Here is a 16004-nt window from a genome sequence, read left to right as displayed (position 1 = left end):
CTTATGTTTTAATGTTTATTTATTCTGAGAAAGAGAGGGGGGTGGGGAGGGGCAGAGAGACAGGGAGACAGAGAATCCCAAGCAGTCTTCCCACTCTCAGTGCAGTGCCCGATGTAGGGCTCAAACACACAAACCGTGCGATCATGACCTGAGCTGAAACAGAGTCAGACACTTAACCAACTGAGCCACCCAGGTGCCCCTGAAGTATGTACTTTAGACACCCGAGGAAACACAGGCTGAGAGAAGCAAAGTTGCTTGCTCTCAGAACTCCAGTGGTCAAGGGCAGAGCAGGAGTTCAAACCCAGGCGACTCAGGTTCTTAAGCACCAGAACCTAAGTTCTATATAACTACTCTACATAATGTTTCCCTGTTGCTCTGCCAAACGAAATCCGAAAACTTCTTATTTCGTCTCATTCCCCATATTATGTAGATAAGGAAAATGCCATCAAGGAGGTTAATGGACTTTCCTATGTCACAGAAGTACCTAGCACTGAATCAATACCAGAAACAGAATAGCTTTCGCTAAGGTCACCGAGGGCATCCAAATCCAGACAATAGACATTTTTCACTCCTATCCTTCCCAGTACCACTCATTAAATGTGACCGCTGCCTCCCACCTCTCCTTTTTTGAAACTTTATCTTCTCTTGCTTGTGACAGCACACTCACTTGGTCCTCCTTCTCCTTCTGTCTGCTCTTGGTTTTCTACTGGCCAGTCCAGACTCTGTCATTAGCACCCCTCTCTCCGTGGGACATCATATCCATGTGCAGGGCTATAAACACAACACTCCCACATTTCTATTCCTTCCACAAACGTCTCCTCTGAGCCCCTAATCTCTACACCAACTGCTTTCTTGGCATCTCCTCTTAGATGTCACACAAGCTCTAAGACTCAACATGTCCAAAACCAAAGCTATGTTCTTTCCCCAAACTGGGTCCTCTTTCCATCTCAACAAACAGCACCTCCATCCATTCATCTAGGAATGATGGAGCCATGCTGAAAACAGTAACTGTCCTTCATATTCCACATCCAACCCATCACCAAAGGCTGGAAATTCCTAAATACCTTCCAACATTTCCAGTTCTCATCATCTGCTTTACACCAGCCTTTCTTGGGTTTCTGCAGTGGCTCTATGCACTGTCACCCACCCTTGTATCCTCTAACCTCTAATATTCTCCATATTGCGACCACTGTGACCTTCTCAAAACCCATTCCATGCATTCCACAGGGACTTGCTGTGGTAGGCTCTGGAAAATCTCTACCACCGGCCATTAGATGGAGGAACAGAAGTAGACTGGGTGAGACCCAACTGAGAGGGCGTGAGGCAGACCCAGGACAGCCCAAAACTGTTGCTTCTCACCTGTCAGAGCACGTAAACGGGAGCCAAACAACGCACTGCCTGGGAACTGAACACGAGGAATAGGAGGCTCTGCCAGGCTCAGACTGAGTTCCTCTCAGTGTTATATATGAAGAGGCCAACTGCTGCAAATCAAATAATGATCTTACCATGTGAGCCCAGGGACACAGGGACAATTAGCTGGTATTCATGTTTTAGCTAGATTCATTGAGTGAGGGGGGGAAGTCACTCTCCATTTAGTCATTTTGGACTATAAATTACAAAATGCACCAAAGTGTAAAATAAATAAAGTGAAAAGTGCTAGTGCCCTATATACCACTATTAAAACAAACAGAAACTCTACACACACACACACACACACACACACACACACACACCAAAAGAACCCCCTAAAAAGCAAACAAAAAAACCACAACGGCCAGTAACAAATCCACCTTCTCTGTCTATCCATCACCAGCATGGATATGGTTATTCTGTTGCACCTGAGATCTTACAAAGTAAATCAACTTTAACAAATGTATATTTAAAAATGGATGGTAAATATAATTAGCACTGATTTGAAGCCATTGGAAACACCACTTCCTATTCTATAACAAGAATTAAAGCATTTTAATTATGTATATTTAATAATAATAGAAAATATATTTAACACAATGCTATAAAACATAATTGCTATATTTATTTTTAAGAAAAAAAAATATAACCTTACTAGGGAAATACTTAAATTAGGACACAGATAAACTAATTACTAACAAACTTTATCTGCTTAATTGCTTATGTGCTAAGTTAAACGAGAAAGTAAAGATGTATTTTGATAACTGATTAACTCAATGGAAAAAACTAAGAAGGATAAAGAAATGTGTTTTCATATATAGCAAATTACATGTTCAGGTAATTTATAATTATTTCATACACATAGTTTTTTTCTTCATCTGCAACATCTTTATGTTCAAATGTGCCATTAGTATGTGTCTTCTGAAGTATCTTTTTTAAAAAAATTTTTCATGTTTATTTATTTTTAAGAGCAAGAGAGACAGAGCGTGAGCAGGGAAGGGGCAGAGAGAGAGGGAGACACAGAATCTGAAGCAGGCTCCAGGCTCTGAGCTGTCAGCACAGAGCCTGACGCGGTGTTCGAACTCACAGAATGTGAGATCATGACCTGAGCCGAAGTTGGACGCTCAACCGACTGAGCCACCCAGGTGCCCCACTTCTGAAGTATCTTTGAGAGGAAGCTCTCCCTTTTAACTAAGGTATTTTACCTCTTGTGTTTGTTGTATGGGAGAAGATAATAGATTAAAAAATTTTGTTTTAATGTTTGTTTATTTTTGAGAGAGAGAAAGGCAGAATGTGGGCAGGAGAGGGGCAGAGAGAGAGAGGGAGACACAGAACCCGAAGCAGGCTCCAGGCTCTGAGCTGTCAGCACAGAGCCCGATGTGGGGCTTGAACCCACAAACCACGAGATCGTGACCTGAGCCAAAATCAGACGCTCAACCAACTGAGCCACCCAGGTGCCCCATAATAGATTTTTAATTGGCCCTCACCAAAGATACTGTATGAAGGAACTGTGGTTGGCAAAAATTGACGAAAAACAAGGGAGAAATTAAAACATTTTTTAAATCCTAAAATATTTAATGTTCTATGTCCTGTGGGAATGAATCAGTAGCTACTAGATTGCTTTCTCTCACTTGTAGTTATTTAAAATAGAGTAAATTAGGGGCGCCTGGGTGGCTCAGTCGGTTGGGCGTCCGACTTCGGCTCAGGTCATGATCTCACTGTTCGTGAGTTCGAGCCCCACGTTGGTCTCTGTGCTGACAGCTCAGAGCCTGGAGCCTGCTTTCGATTCTGTGTCTCCCTCTCTCTCTGCTCCTCCCCTGCTCATGCTCTGTCTCTCTCTGTCTCAAAAATAAATAAAAACATTAAAAAATTTTTTAAAAAATAATAAAATAGAGTAAATTATTGGCAACTCATGATTATGTTTCTAGATATCTATCATAAGCACAAAAGAGTTATTGTCTCCCATAGGTAACTGGACAATTCCGGAAAGAACCCCTTGGTAAGCTAGAGGAGATCAGTCTGTGAAACTCTCTTCTCTGAGCACAAAGGAGGCTTACCTCTCGCAGAAAGTGTGCAGACAGGGGAGAACCTTGGGATTCTTGTACCGTTCCAGGCATATACTGCAAATCAGAAACTGCTTGTCAATCTGGCGCACCACAGGACTTGGGATGTTGGTGGCTTCACTGGCCATCCTAGACCACTGACATGGGAGGCCGGCTGTCTTTGACCCTGCACGCTGCTGCTGTCAGACAGAAAAAATATATAATAACTTGTAAGTGCAAATCAATCATTGGTTCATTCACTACAGACACCGTGTTATGAATACAGGTAGAATTCCATGCCAGTGACCTCAAAATGACCATAACCAACCCTCAATGCTGGATGAGGCATACAGTGAAATGCCTGTTTATTTTGTAAATCAATAAAATGATCACATGTTCACCATGCAAACAAAACAAATTAGAAGACGTATGTTGCACAAAGAGGCATGCCTGCTGGCTTTGCAAGCAAGGGTAACTGAGGGGCCAAATACTTATACAGCTCTGCCTGTTCATGCCTTCATTTATGACTCTATTTGATTCTATACCTACAGTCTTATAAAAGTATAATCTATATCAAATAGAACAGTCTTACTAAGATAAAATGGTTTCCCAACTATTGTACTTGAAGGGGATCAAAATGTCACTCCAAAATGTGCCATCTTGGCATAAGGATTATTTTGAGCTGGAGGCACTTGAGAAACAGCAGACACGGTAAGGCAGCTGGTGGTTGGCGAGGGGCATTCTGTCCTCTCCCCCCTGCTTAAAAGCAGGGCATCGATTTCCCATTTTCAAAGGAAATTTTCATTTGTAAAGGTGCCCCACTCTCCCATACCAAAAAGAGGAGACTCTTAATTATCACCAGAGATAGCATGGGAGAGGAGCCTACATAACAAATCTTACTCAACAACCCTTATGGACCATACATTTCCTGGTCACTTTCCTACAATTTACTGTCCCTAAACCTCCTTTTCCTTTATCTAGCCATTTCTCCACCATTTGTCATCCTTTGTTAAAACAGTATATAAGCCCCCAGGTCCAACTGCCTCTCTGGGATTTCATTTCTTTTCTGTGAAGCTCCCATGCATGTAAAATTAAAAATATTAAATTCTAAACTTAGAATATTATATATTATGTTGGAAAAATAAACTACCAGTAAAATGTGTACAGCCTTTTCTCTTGATAATCTGTCTTTTGTCAGTTTAATTTGCAGTCTTCAGGAACAGAATTGAAGTGTGTTGAGAAACAGTTTTCCCTCCCCTACATACTGTTAACATGCAAGGATGGAATAATTAGAACTTGTTTAAAATTTTTTAAATATTTATTTATTTTTGAGAGAGAGAGAGAGAGAGAGAGAGAGAGAAAGAACATGAGTGTGAAAAGGGGCAGAGAAAGAGGGAGACACAAAATCCGAGTTAGGCTCCAAGCTGTCAGCACAGAGCCCAACGTGGAGCTCGAACTCACCGCCTATGAGATCACGACCTGAGCTGAAGTCGGACGTTTAACCGACTGAGCCACCCAGGTGCTCCAGAATAATTAGAACTTTTTATTAAGACCTTTGTATGTGGTTCAGAGTGTTCTCTTCAGAACTAAAGGTTTATAGATTGTATGCTAAAATGTATTTGCCACAGAGCAGGGACAAAGGCAGATAATTCCTAACATTTTAAGAAATGTCTGTTGGTATTCATGTGTGGGAATCTGAGGGACCTGGTGAAATTAATTAGTTCAGAGAAGGTTTCAAAATGTCAGGAATCGTGCCAGAAAAAGAGAATTAGAAGAGGGCAAGAGAGAAAAATGCAGAGGGCCTCCAAGGGAGGGTAAAATTACAACATAAAACACAGCTTCATTTACCACCTTGAAGAACATCTGGCTTCTATTCCAAAAGGGTAAACCAAGGTTAAGCTAAAATTCACTTCTTAATTTTCTAAATATTTGGTAAGGTGTCTACAGCCCCCCAATTCCCAACAGAAACACTCTTTACAAAAAAAATTTGTTAATTTTCAATATGACCCTAGGCAGAAAGTAATATTATTCTCATTCCACAGATTTTTGAAAACCTTGGCTCAGTTAAGAAGTTTGTCAGAATGCAAAACCCATAGCCTGTTCACTCCTTAAACCACCACATCTCCCTTGACCGTGTGCTTTAAGAAGGCTGTATGTACTATAAAAGCTTGGTTTATATATAATATTTTAACTTGGCCTGGGACCTGTGTTTGAAGCTGGGAAATACCATATTTACAGAATCAACAATTCTACACTTTTTAATGGAAATTCTTTTCAAACATGAATGATAGTTCTTCTCTCTCCCCACCAGTTCACCACATTTTTAAAAAGTATGTCAACTCGTAATAAGAAAATCCTATCGGGGAACCTGGGTGGTTCAGTAGATGGAGCATCTGACTCTTGAACTCAACTCAGATCATGACCTCACAGTCTGTGAGATTGAGCCCCAAGTCGGGTTCTGCGCTCTCTCCATCTCTCTCTCTCTCTCTCCCCCTCACCTGCATGTGTGTGCTGTCTCTCAAAATAAATACATAAACATTTTAAAAATTCTACTAGTTATACATAATTGAGTATAGTTACATATAGGACACACCCATATCCCAACTCTATACTTTCTAGATAAGCTCATTAAAGAGCATGATTCATAAACAGACAGAACATTGTGAAAGAACCTACTATACACGAGTGTCACATCTGAACAGAACTCGCTGCATTAGTTAAAACAGCGTGAGTGCGACATATCTAATTAGCCAGCACTATCTGCTCTCTCTTTCCTAGAATGTCTCCCTAAAGAACTAGAGTAGAGAATGATATTCATTGATTGGATTAAATGTGGCTCATCTCTCAGGAGCTCAAAGTATTGGCACATCATCTGCTTTTCTTAACCACATCCCCATGACATCAGAAAAGGGAAGGAATGGATTTGTCTGTCTTTAAGATAAGGAAACCAAAGCTGAGGGTTTAAATGACTTGCTCAAGGTCATCCAGTAAAATCAGTGAATCAGAAAGCTCAGATTTCAAGTCTTCTGCTTTATCTGATACCTAATCTTAAACAAGATTAACACTTTGTGTGTGTGTGTCTGTGTGTGTGTGTGTGTGTCTGTGTGTGTGTGTGTGATAAAAATTATGGAGTGCTCACTTCAGCAGCACTAAAATTGAAATGATACAGAAGATTGGCCCAGCCCCTGAGCAAGGATGACACAAAAATTCATGATGTGTTCCATATATATACATTTTCAATTATATCTAAGGGGCACCTGGGTGGCTCAGTTGATGAGCATATGACTCTTGATTTTGGCTCAGGTCATTTTGGCTGAGACCCCTGATCTCAGGGTCGTGGGATCCAGTCCCGCATCAGGGCTCCAAGTTGAGTACAGAGCCTGCTTAAGATTCTCCCTCTCTGTCTCTCTCTCTCCCCCTCCCCCTCTGCCACTCTCCCCTGCTCACACTCTTTCTCTATCTCTAATACAAACAAATAACTTTTTAAAAAATTATATTGAACTTTTCAGTTAAAATAAGTTAAAAATAATTTTAATTTGAATAGCTTTTGAAAAATTTCATATCCCCCTTTGAAATAATCAGTCATGCTGAGTATTGAAAAAAGTACAGAGAAAACATCGCATTGATTTCACTCTTTTTTTTTTTTTTTTTAACCTTAGAGTTTTAGGGTTTGGGCAAGGAGAAACCATTTGTTTTAATCAAATGGTATGATTTGAATAAATGAAATTTCTTGAGCTCACATCATTATGTTCTGATGCTGAAATGAAAATATTTCACTCTAATTTTATGATAATTATTGAAGTGGGTGGGAGTAAGTCTTTGTTAGTATTGTTAATTTATATGGTAAATTAAGTTGACTCATTAACACTAATTTAAAAGCATGACAATATTACAGATCTGTCACAAGTGACCTGTTGAAGACATCTGGATTTTTAGGACTCTCAGAATCAACACAAAAGGCTTCCAAGCCCCAAAGATCCCCAAACCGAGACTCTGCCAGGGTAATGATCATTCCCTGAATATAACTGGATACCCACAATAGAAAGACAATTTGACTACTCCTTAAGGGATAAAGTACCAAGAAAAATGGAGGCACAGAATGTGCTAACAAGCACCACAGGAAGCTTTCCATCAGTCTGAATACGCCGCGAGGAATATACATAAAATGTATACAGCCTTTAAAGTGTCCGGGCACTACCACAGTTTCTGGTTGCTTTGATTAGAAGAGCAATAAATACTTATTTAGATTCTCGGCTGTTCTCCTTTCTCCATCTTGGTTTCTGAAGTGTCAGAGATCCTTCTTACTCACATGACCAGCAGAAATAAGCACATGATAGTGAAAGAGATCAGCATATAGAACTACTCTTCTCCTGGAGATCTGCAAAACCAATTTCTGGACAGGAGCGCCTACAAGCATGCATGGAATGGGCTTTGTCTCTGAAGGAACCCGAATCCTCTTGGATGCAGGAACTAGCACTCTACATACCGACAAAAGGCCAACACAGAGGAAATGACAGAGAAGGGATGGCAAGAAGAGCCATTTTTAAAAAAAATTTTTTAGCTTATTTATTTATTTTGAGAGAGCAAGTGGGGGAGGGGCAGAGAGAGAGAAAGAGAGAGAATCCCAAACAGGCTCCAGTACAGAGCCCAACTTGGGGCTCAATCTCATGAACCATGAGATCATGACCTGAGCCAAAATCAAGAGTTGGGCTCTTAACTGACCGAGCCACCCAGGCGCTCTAAGAAGGGCCATTTTAAAACTACATAAATAGCCAACATTAGGGTGCTGTTGACATTAACTACCTATGAGAGCTCTCGCTATGTGGGGAGACTGGCTGAGGCTCCTTGTCAGTGGAAAACCAACAGCAATACTGCTTACAAGAGGGGTTTGGTTCTCCTCTCTACCTCTCTGTTCAATAGCACCTTCTCAATCTGACCATTCTGGTTAAAATTGAAACTTGCCCCCCAGCCCCCAGCACTTGCTATCTCCCGTCCTTGCTCTCTGTCTCTGTTGCAACGATCACTTTCTGATATAGTATGTAATGTGTTTATCTTGCATATTGTCTCCTCCCCACCTCTCTAGGATGTAAGATTCACGAAGGCAAGGATTGCAGCAGCTAGAACTGTGCCTCGTACATGATAGACACTCATTATTTCTTTGACTGAACTGAGCAAATAAAGTATAACATGGGAATGGACTCAGTCCCAGTAGCAGAAAAAAGCGGCACCGGCTGACTTAGTACACAATAAACAGCATGGTTGTCATCAGTCATGTGAATGTTTTCATTTGACATCAGACATTACCTGCCTTCCCACGTGATCGTCTAATCTTTAGCAACACAAGCCGTCAGCCAGAGGGTAAATATTCAGTGACATACTTAAACACACTCACAAAGGCGGAACGGGAATTGAGAACTACTGAGGACACATGTGCGCGGAAATACAAAGTCTAAGAAAGTTGACACAAAAATTCCTCATTAGTGGGGCGTGCCCACTAAACAGCTTTTGTAACAACAATGCAAAACGCATGTAACAAAATCCTTGCAAACCCCCCATCCTAGCATTTCTTCCCTCACATCACCTCTGGTATTTTTCCTGGCTCACGTCCTCAAATCCCCTAGAACTTGGTGGAAATGACAACCAAGTGGAAAAGAAGAACTTGAGAGGAGAAGAAACAAAAGGAAAATGCCTGGGTCCACAATTCTAGGGTTGAGACCACAATTCCCACCCCAGAGTATACCATTTAGATCAGATAATTATCCAAACTTTTTATTGCTGACACCAGAGGGGGAAGAGCAGGAAGGGAGGGTAGAAGACAAAAGACAAATTGAAAGCACTCTGCTTGAGAAGGGGAGAGAGTTGGGGGAAAACTTGGCTAGGCTAGGAAACATGGTTGGGAAACAGGTCAAGATTCCTTTGGAAAATAAAATTTTAACATGTGATTTGTGGGTAAGAGTCAGCATATTTGATTATATACCATCCTAAAGGCACTAGATTCCACTTCTGTTTAATTTTATGGCATTCCTGGGTTACTGCTTCTCTTTGTGGCCACTTAGCTGGATTAATTTATTAGTATGGTTACATTTTTACTGCCAATGACAACGACGCAGACAGGCTAAAATCAGCTTCCCAGGGTGCCTGCGTGGCTCAGTCGGTTAAGTGGTTGACATCAGCTCAGGTGATCTCACGGTTTGTGAGTTTGAGCCCCACATCCGGCTCTCTGCTTCAGCCTGGGAGAGCCTGCTTCAGATCCTCTGTCTCCCTCTCTCTCCCTGCCCCTCCCTCTCCCTCTCTCAAAAATAAATAACATTTTAAAAACAGAAAGTAGTAAATTCTGAATTATTAAAAAATAAAAATAAAAAATAAAACCAGCTTCCCAAGAAGTTAAAAATTTTTCTGGCGCGTTTACAGAAAGAAAATCTCAAACTATTAGGATTATCTATAACTCACAATGTTCTATCTTTTACCTGCCAGGACAGATGGTACCTAGAGCTCAAGGCACAGGTTAAAACATGACTAAAGAAACAAAGTATTTTTAGTTTTTAAAATTTATGAGCATATTTTTATTCACCTGCAACTGAATTTGCATTGTTACAGAGGACTTAACTAGAAGAAAGAAAAGAGGACAATCTTCAGTGAAATTAAAACAGGGTGACCTATTTCCAGATAAATCAAGCCTCCCAAATGGGCCATTTTGTAAATTAGAAGGCCAGATGCAATATCTTTTCTGATAGTACATGCATAAGCGTGTGTGTTTGGGGGTGAGTGGGTGTGTATTCCAGAAGCCATTCACTTTAACTTCTCTCTGCAGGCAAGGATGTGCCCAAGCTTTCCAAAGGTTCTTATCATTTCCAGGGTCCAATGTATGACAGCTTCCCAAGGTTGCTGGGTTTTACCACACGGAAATTGATTTATGTCAAGCCCCCAACTCATCTTTAGAATATTTATGCCTATTTCCTCTACCTCTTAGTATAGATAACTATTTGTCTTTGCCTTCTTCATAGACAGCCTCGCCTTTTACAATGTAATTAAGTCAGTTCTTAAGATTTGTTTTGAGTTTTCTAAGGTACAGAAAGCTGGGCCTGTGTGATTGAGTGTTAAGTGGTCAGGCTGATTAACATTCATCCACAGTGCCCTGGGACAGTCAGGATGAGTGGGGTTTCCTCTCCCCACATCCATCACCTTGCCAAGACTCTTTCCTTGCTTTCCTTTGGGACTACAAGGAGGCTGCATATTCTGGGACCACAAAAAAGACAGAGGAAGGCCAAGGCCCTAAGCTCTGGAAATTGGGCAAGGTTAGCAAGAAGGGGGAGGAGAAATCTATTCTACATCAGAACTTCAAAAGACATAGGCCTGTGTAACAGCAAATCCCCTTTTGTCCCTGGTGGATAGGAGTACGTTATTTAATTCTGTTGCTGATTAGAATAAATGTGTACCTAATAAGTTTTCAAGAAGAATAATGAAAAGCACTTAATGGAGGAACGGAGGTGACTGAGAACATGAAGGCAGAAGAGGGTAAAGTAAAAGAGGGTAGAAAGACTAGCACGCAGAAAGCGATAATGAAGGTTCCTTCCAAGGTGCTGTTTGAATAATTACACTGGGCTCATATTTTCCCTCAGTATCTGGTTTAACCTAAACCTTCAAATTCTAGGAGGAAACCAGATCTGTTCATTTCAGACAACCTGCACAATAATAATATTCAGAGAACTCTAATAGCCAACCCCATTATAGGACAAATTCTATTCTGACACTCAAATCCTTACATAAGTAATAAAGGGCACAGATGGCATCAGACATTTTCAAAAAAACAATTACAGGTGTGTGCAAATTATAATTATGCTGTAATTAGAAGTAATTCAGTCACATTTTTTAAAGAAAAAAAAACCTATGAGAGTAAATAATTTGGCAGCAAATATTTTAAAGTGTAAAAGTATTTCTCCTCCATACATTTCAATAATACATACAAATGTTTTGTTAAAGTCTTAGTTTTATCAGAGAGATGATGAAAAAAAGCACAAGGGAGTCTTAAAAATTAAGCTTAGGTTAAATTTTTAAAAATTGCTACACATTTAGAATTTCTTCGACTTAGGGATAGATACAAGAAAGTCATAACTTTGGAGTAATTAATGTCTCCAAATATCCAAATGAAGGACGTTTTCAATTTTTAGTAAGACAAAGAATGAGTGTTTTTGCTTATTTCACAAGCAAAAAAATCCACGAAGCTTTTTTCATATAAGTAAAAAAAAAAAGTCATCTCAGGATTATAATATTAACTCTGGTGAAAAATATGTATAGATTTTATTCTCCATTTTTAAAATATATGGAATATATATCCTGGATTCCTGTTTCTCCAAACAGGCACATTGTATCAGAGAACATTTGTACATTCAGTCCTATTTTAATCTTTCCAATGCAAATCACTTGGGTCTTTCTAGGAGAAAACTGGAAAGAAACACTTAGAGGTTTAGGATAGGCCACGACTCAACGTCTCTGTAACAAAAAGCTGCTTTCTCATACCACAGCACACATGAAACTTCTCATTGTGTGCTTGCTCGCTCGGGAGGGGCGTGCATTATTTAACATTAACAGACGGTTAGGACCGGGGCTGCTGAAGCGTCTGCCTGAAAATAATGAAAGACACCAGAAAATAGGTTCACGCTAAGCAGAACTGAATCCTAATACTTAAGAAATCAATTGAAGAATCTGGACAAACAAATGGCTCTCCTTACATATTCTAATCTAAAAAAATAACAAAAACCTCTAACAATTATTCACGAAGAATAAAACTGCAGTAATACGATCTAAGCCAAAGAAACAAACTAATAATTTTTAAAATGCTTCATTCTGAATCCAGATCTGCTCCTTAAAGCAATGATATTGAATCTATCTTAAGACGGATACCATTTTACCTTTTGGTTCAGAAATCCACTTATTAATATTTAATATTTAGCTTAAAATAAATAGCCTTCCTACTTGCTTTCCTATCCTCCCAAAATAAGGAATAATGAAAGGGTGGGGCACACTAGTAGAGAAAGCTGTCAGAATAATCGTAGCCACTGTTTCAGGAAGCAAATCTAAGGTCCAACCCAAGGATTTTTTCCCCCCTGTGTAAAGCTACCATTGAACTCCACCCAGATTTGAGTCTACTTCAAAGGCAGGCCAAAAAAAAAAAAAAAATGTTAAAAAAGAAAAAAAGCCCAAATCATTTTCTGCATATTTGCTGATTATCAATGGCATTTAGAATTCAGAGGGTCGAATCATGCATTATGAATGAATGGGTTTCCAATGGTAACTGGGAACTCAACCCCAGGGTTCTCCAACAGAGGACCGAGTGGGGGAAGGGTTGAATGGTTCATTCTCCTCCACCCTGGGGTATGGAGGAAGGAATCCAGCAACTTAAATACTTCATCCCCATCTTCGCACCCAACAGAGAAATGCTGGGAGGGAAATATTTTATTTAAAATAAGCTGAATACACATTAAAATTGAGGACTAGTAAAGATAAAAATCTAGTCAGATCACATTAGGAACTTGATAAGAAAGAAAATCTTGCATGACTCCCTATTCTGGTTAATTTGGTGCCTTTGTTTAAGCAAAGAATGGGTCTCCCTCTATCTTATAGTTACAGAGCATGCAGCATCACCAAGAGAGAGAAGGGAGAAAAAAAGAAAAAGAAAAAAAGAAAAAACCAGAGCAGAAAGAAAGCAGGAGAAATCAGCTATCCACCTGGCATAATACTCAGCAATCAGAACATTTAGGACCTACCCATTTCTGCAGACAGACTAATCAACGAGGCAAAGAATTAAATCCTCCCAAGCCTGTCGCTGCAGCTCCGCGGCAATCCAAAAGAACAATGCACATTCTGCTAACCTCCCAAGTTTGGAAGCACCATGCAAAGAAATTGGTTAAAATTCCCTACCATGCAGTGCAGCCATCATCAGAAGCCCAGCATATCTTCTGCTCTATGTAGTGATGTGCCAGTTCATGAACAGAACAGAGAAGAAAAATGGAGGAAAAGAGAGAAGGCTCAGGAAAGTCGGCAGGAATGTTTCTGGGTCATTAACAAGTGGGAGACCCCTTTCGGTATTCAAACCAATCAATCTTTATCTTACAGGACATCTTTTTCTCACTCAGCGTCTGTTGAAAAGACTGCAGCAAACCAAGCAAGGGATTATGGGATAGGGATGCAGCAGCGAGCTGCAATGAGATTCGCGGGTGGCTTGCTTTCCCCTCTGAGTCAGCAGTCAGCTGTTTCCACGCTCTCGTGCAGGGCCGCGGAGGTCCCTCGCCGGAATGTGGCCGCGCGGCTAACCCGGGGAGAGCCCCCGGCGCACGTCTCCCGGCGCCACGCAGCCCGGACAGGCACCGAGTTACAAATCTGAAAGGGGTGTGCTGATAAGCAAAAGGGGGATGCGGTGAGAATAGATCCTAGAAGGAAAACTAGGTATACGATGCCTCAGTTCAAATTTAGAGGAGTGTTTTCGGTGGGTGTGAGAGCATACAGTCACTTCCTTTCGTTAGGGAAAACATACTGTTTCCTTAGATTTTAAGTAGCTTGAAACACAAAGGTAAACTTATAAATATGCAAAACAGCCGAGTTAAACAAGCATCAACTAACTTTTCCCCTCTTGGTATCTACCCAGAAAAGGGTCTATAAAACACAGTCCCTCCAAGTCAAATAATGCAAATGCCATTCCTCTGCTTTTTGTGGTCCTAATCATTCAGACAAAAATCATGTAGTATATCTATTTGCTTCAGGGGTGAACAGAGCCTGCTGTTTTTCTGATGATGGGAACGTTTTCAGTTAAGGGTTGAGAAACTTGGCAAACCTTGCACACCTATATACCTTGATTTCCTATTAGACGACTAAACTTTTTTTTAGTTTTCATTAACATAAAAATGATCAAGTAGCCATAGAAAAACAATTAGATCCTATGACAAATAATACTTTAGAATTAAAAAAATTTACATATCATAACAGAATTTACAATCATTCCCTTTTCTACAGCAGGGGGGGCAGGGAACCATACTGCATTATATTCTTTGCTTAGTTACTAGTTTAAAAGTGGACATGAGGGGTGCCTGGGTGGCTCAGTTGATTAAGCGTCTGACTTCAACTCAGGTCATGATTGTGGTTTGTGAGTTAGAGCCCCGCGTCGGGCTCTGTGCAGACAGCTCAGAGCCTGGAGCCTGCTTTGGATTCTGTGTCTCCCTCTCTCTGCCCTTTCCTTGCTCACGCTCTATAGCACTCTCTATTTCTCTCTCTCTAAAAAATAAATAAACATTAAAAAAATTTTAAATTGGACATGAAACCTTTTATTTAAATAAAGTTGTTAATTCACACATTTGATTACATTAATATTCATCACATCCTTTCCATGCAGTCAGGCATTGCATTGAGCCCTGTCATGGGGCACTCAGCTCTACAGAGCAGTGATGATTACCATAAAAGGTGTGGGTGAGTGAGTGTCAGTATCCAGTGACACAGACCCCCAGACATGCCAATTTTGTTTGCCATGCTATTTCAGGTGGTACACAATTCTCAAAAGCCCAGGTTAACACCCTACTTTAGAAGTTGTTTTTTTTTTAATGGCTTTATTGAGATATTCACATACCATATAATTCATACATTTAACTGTACAATTAACTGTATAATTCATACATTTAAACTGTACAAGTCAATGGCTTTTAGTATATTCACAGATGTGGGCAACCAACAGCACAGCCAGTTGTAGAACATTTTCATCATCTCCAAAAGAAACCCTGTGCCCTTTAGCTATCACCCTCTACCTTCCCACCCCCCACAGTCTTAAGCAACCATTAATATACTCTCTGTCTCTATAGATTTCCCTCTATAGATTCTGGTCATGAATGGAATCATATAATATGTGGTCTTAGGTATCTGGCCTTTTTCACTCAGCATAATGTTTTCAGTGTTTATCCATACTATAGCATGTGACAGTATTCTGTTCCTTCTTATGGTAGAAAAACATTTCATCGTATGGATATAGCATGTTTTATTTATCCATCTGTCAGTTGATGGTCACTTGGGTTGTTTCCACTTTTTGGCTGTTATGAATAATGCTGCTATAAACATTCCTGTACAGGTGTTTGGGTGGACATATGTTCTGGTTTAGAAGTTTAATCTAATTAGAACCAACCCCTAAAACTACAGGCAGGCTACCCCCACTCCATTTTACCATGTCATCTTCCTAAGACAGTCCCTCACAAAGGAGCCCGACTTGGTGCTGCTGCTGGCCTGTCTGAAGCCAAATGCATTGAATGCTGACTTCTCTTGCAGCACATCCTCCTGGCCTCTCTCCTTTTCCTCCACTCAACCCAAACTCTGGGGCATACAACTGGAGACTGAGTCTCTCTTCTCAGAAGATAGTGGGAAAGTGGGAGAGATCCTTAGTCTTCTGGCTGGGGTTGCAGTCACTGAAGGTTCACTTACTCATTCGATCATTCATTCCAATGAATACTCATTGAATGTCTAGTGTGCGCCAGGCACTGAGTAGGCATGAGGATACAGAAAAAAATGTAACTGTTTCTC

At 40.4% G+C, this 16004-nt stretch overlaps 1 protein-coding gene and 1 pseudogene across 12 annotated transcripts in view; one reads left to right on the top strand and one right to left on the bottom strand.

The window, feature by feature from the left end:
• Window positions 1-16004, bottom strand: part of TRIM2 (tripartite motif containing 2) — a 160516-nt gene that overhangs the window by 53101 nt on the left and 91411 nt on the right. For 6 of the 12 annotated variants that reach the window (XR_009616131.2, XM_060653972.3, XM_060653967.2 and 3 more), the window contains exon 2: window positions 3468-3652. Coding sequence is in view for 10 of the 12 variants with exons in the window: in XM_060653967.2 (XP_060509950.1) it covers window positions 3468-3652 (185 nt within the window). In the remaining 2 variants the exon portion in view is untranslated. Of the gene's footprint in view, window positions 1-3467; window positions 3653-13370; window positions 13614-16004 lie in introns of those variants that run through there. The other 6 variants (XM_060653975.3, XM_060653968.3, XM_060653973.3 and 3 more) reach the window with 4 other exon arrangements.
• LOC132693444 (U6 spliceosomal RNA) lies at window positions 6584-6682 on the top strand (annotated as a pseudogene).

The sequence above is a fragment of the Panthera onca genome, chromosome B1 (assembly GCF_046562875.1).
Source record: "Panthera onca isolate mPanOnc1 chromosome B1, mPanOnc1 haplotype 2, whole genome shotgun sequence".
In the NCBI taxonomy this organism is placed as follows: Eukaryota; Metazoa; Chordata; class Mammalia; order Carnivora; family Felidae; genus Panthera; species Panthera onca.
This window is presented reverse-complemented; position numbering and strand designations above follow the sequence as displayed.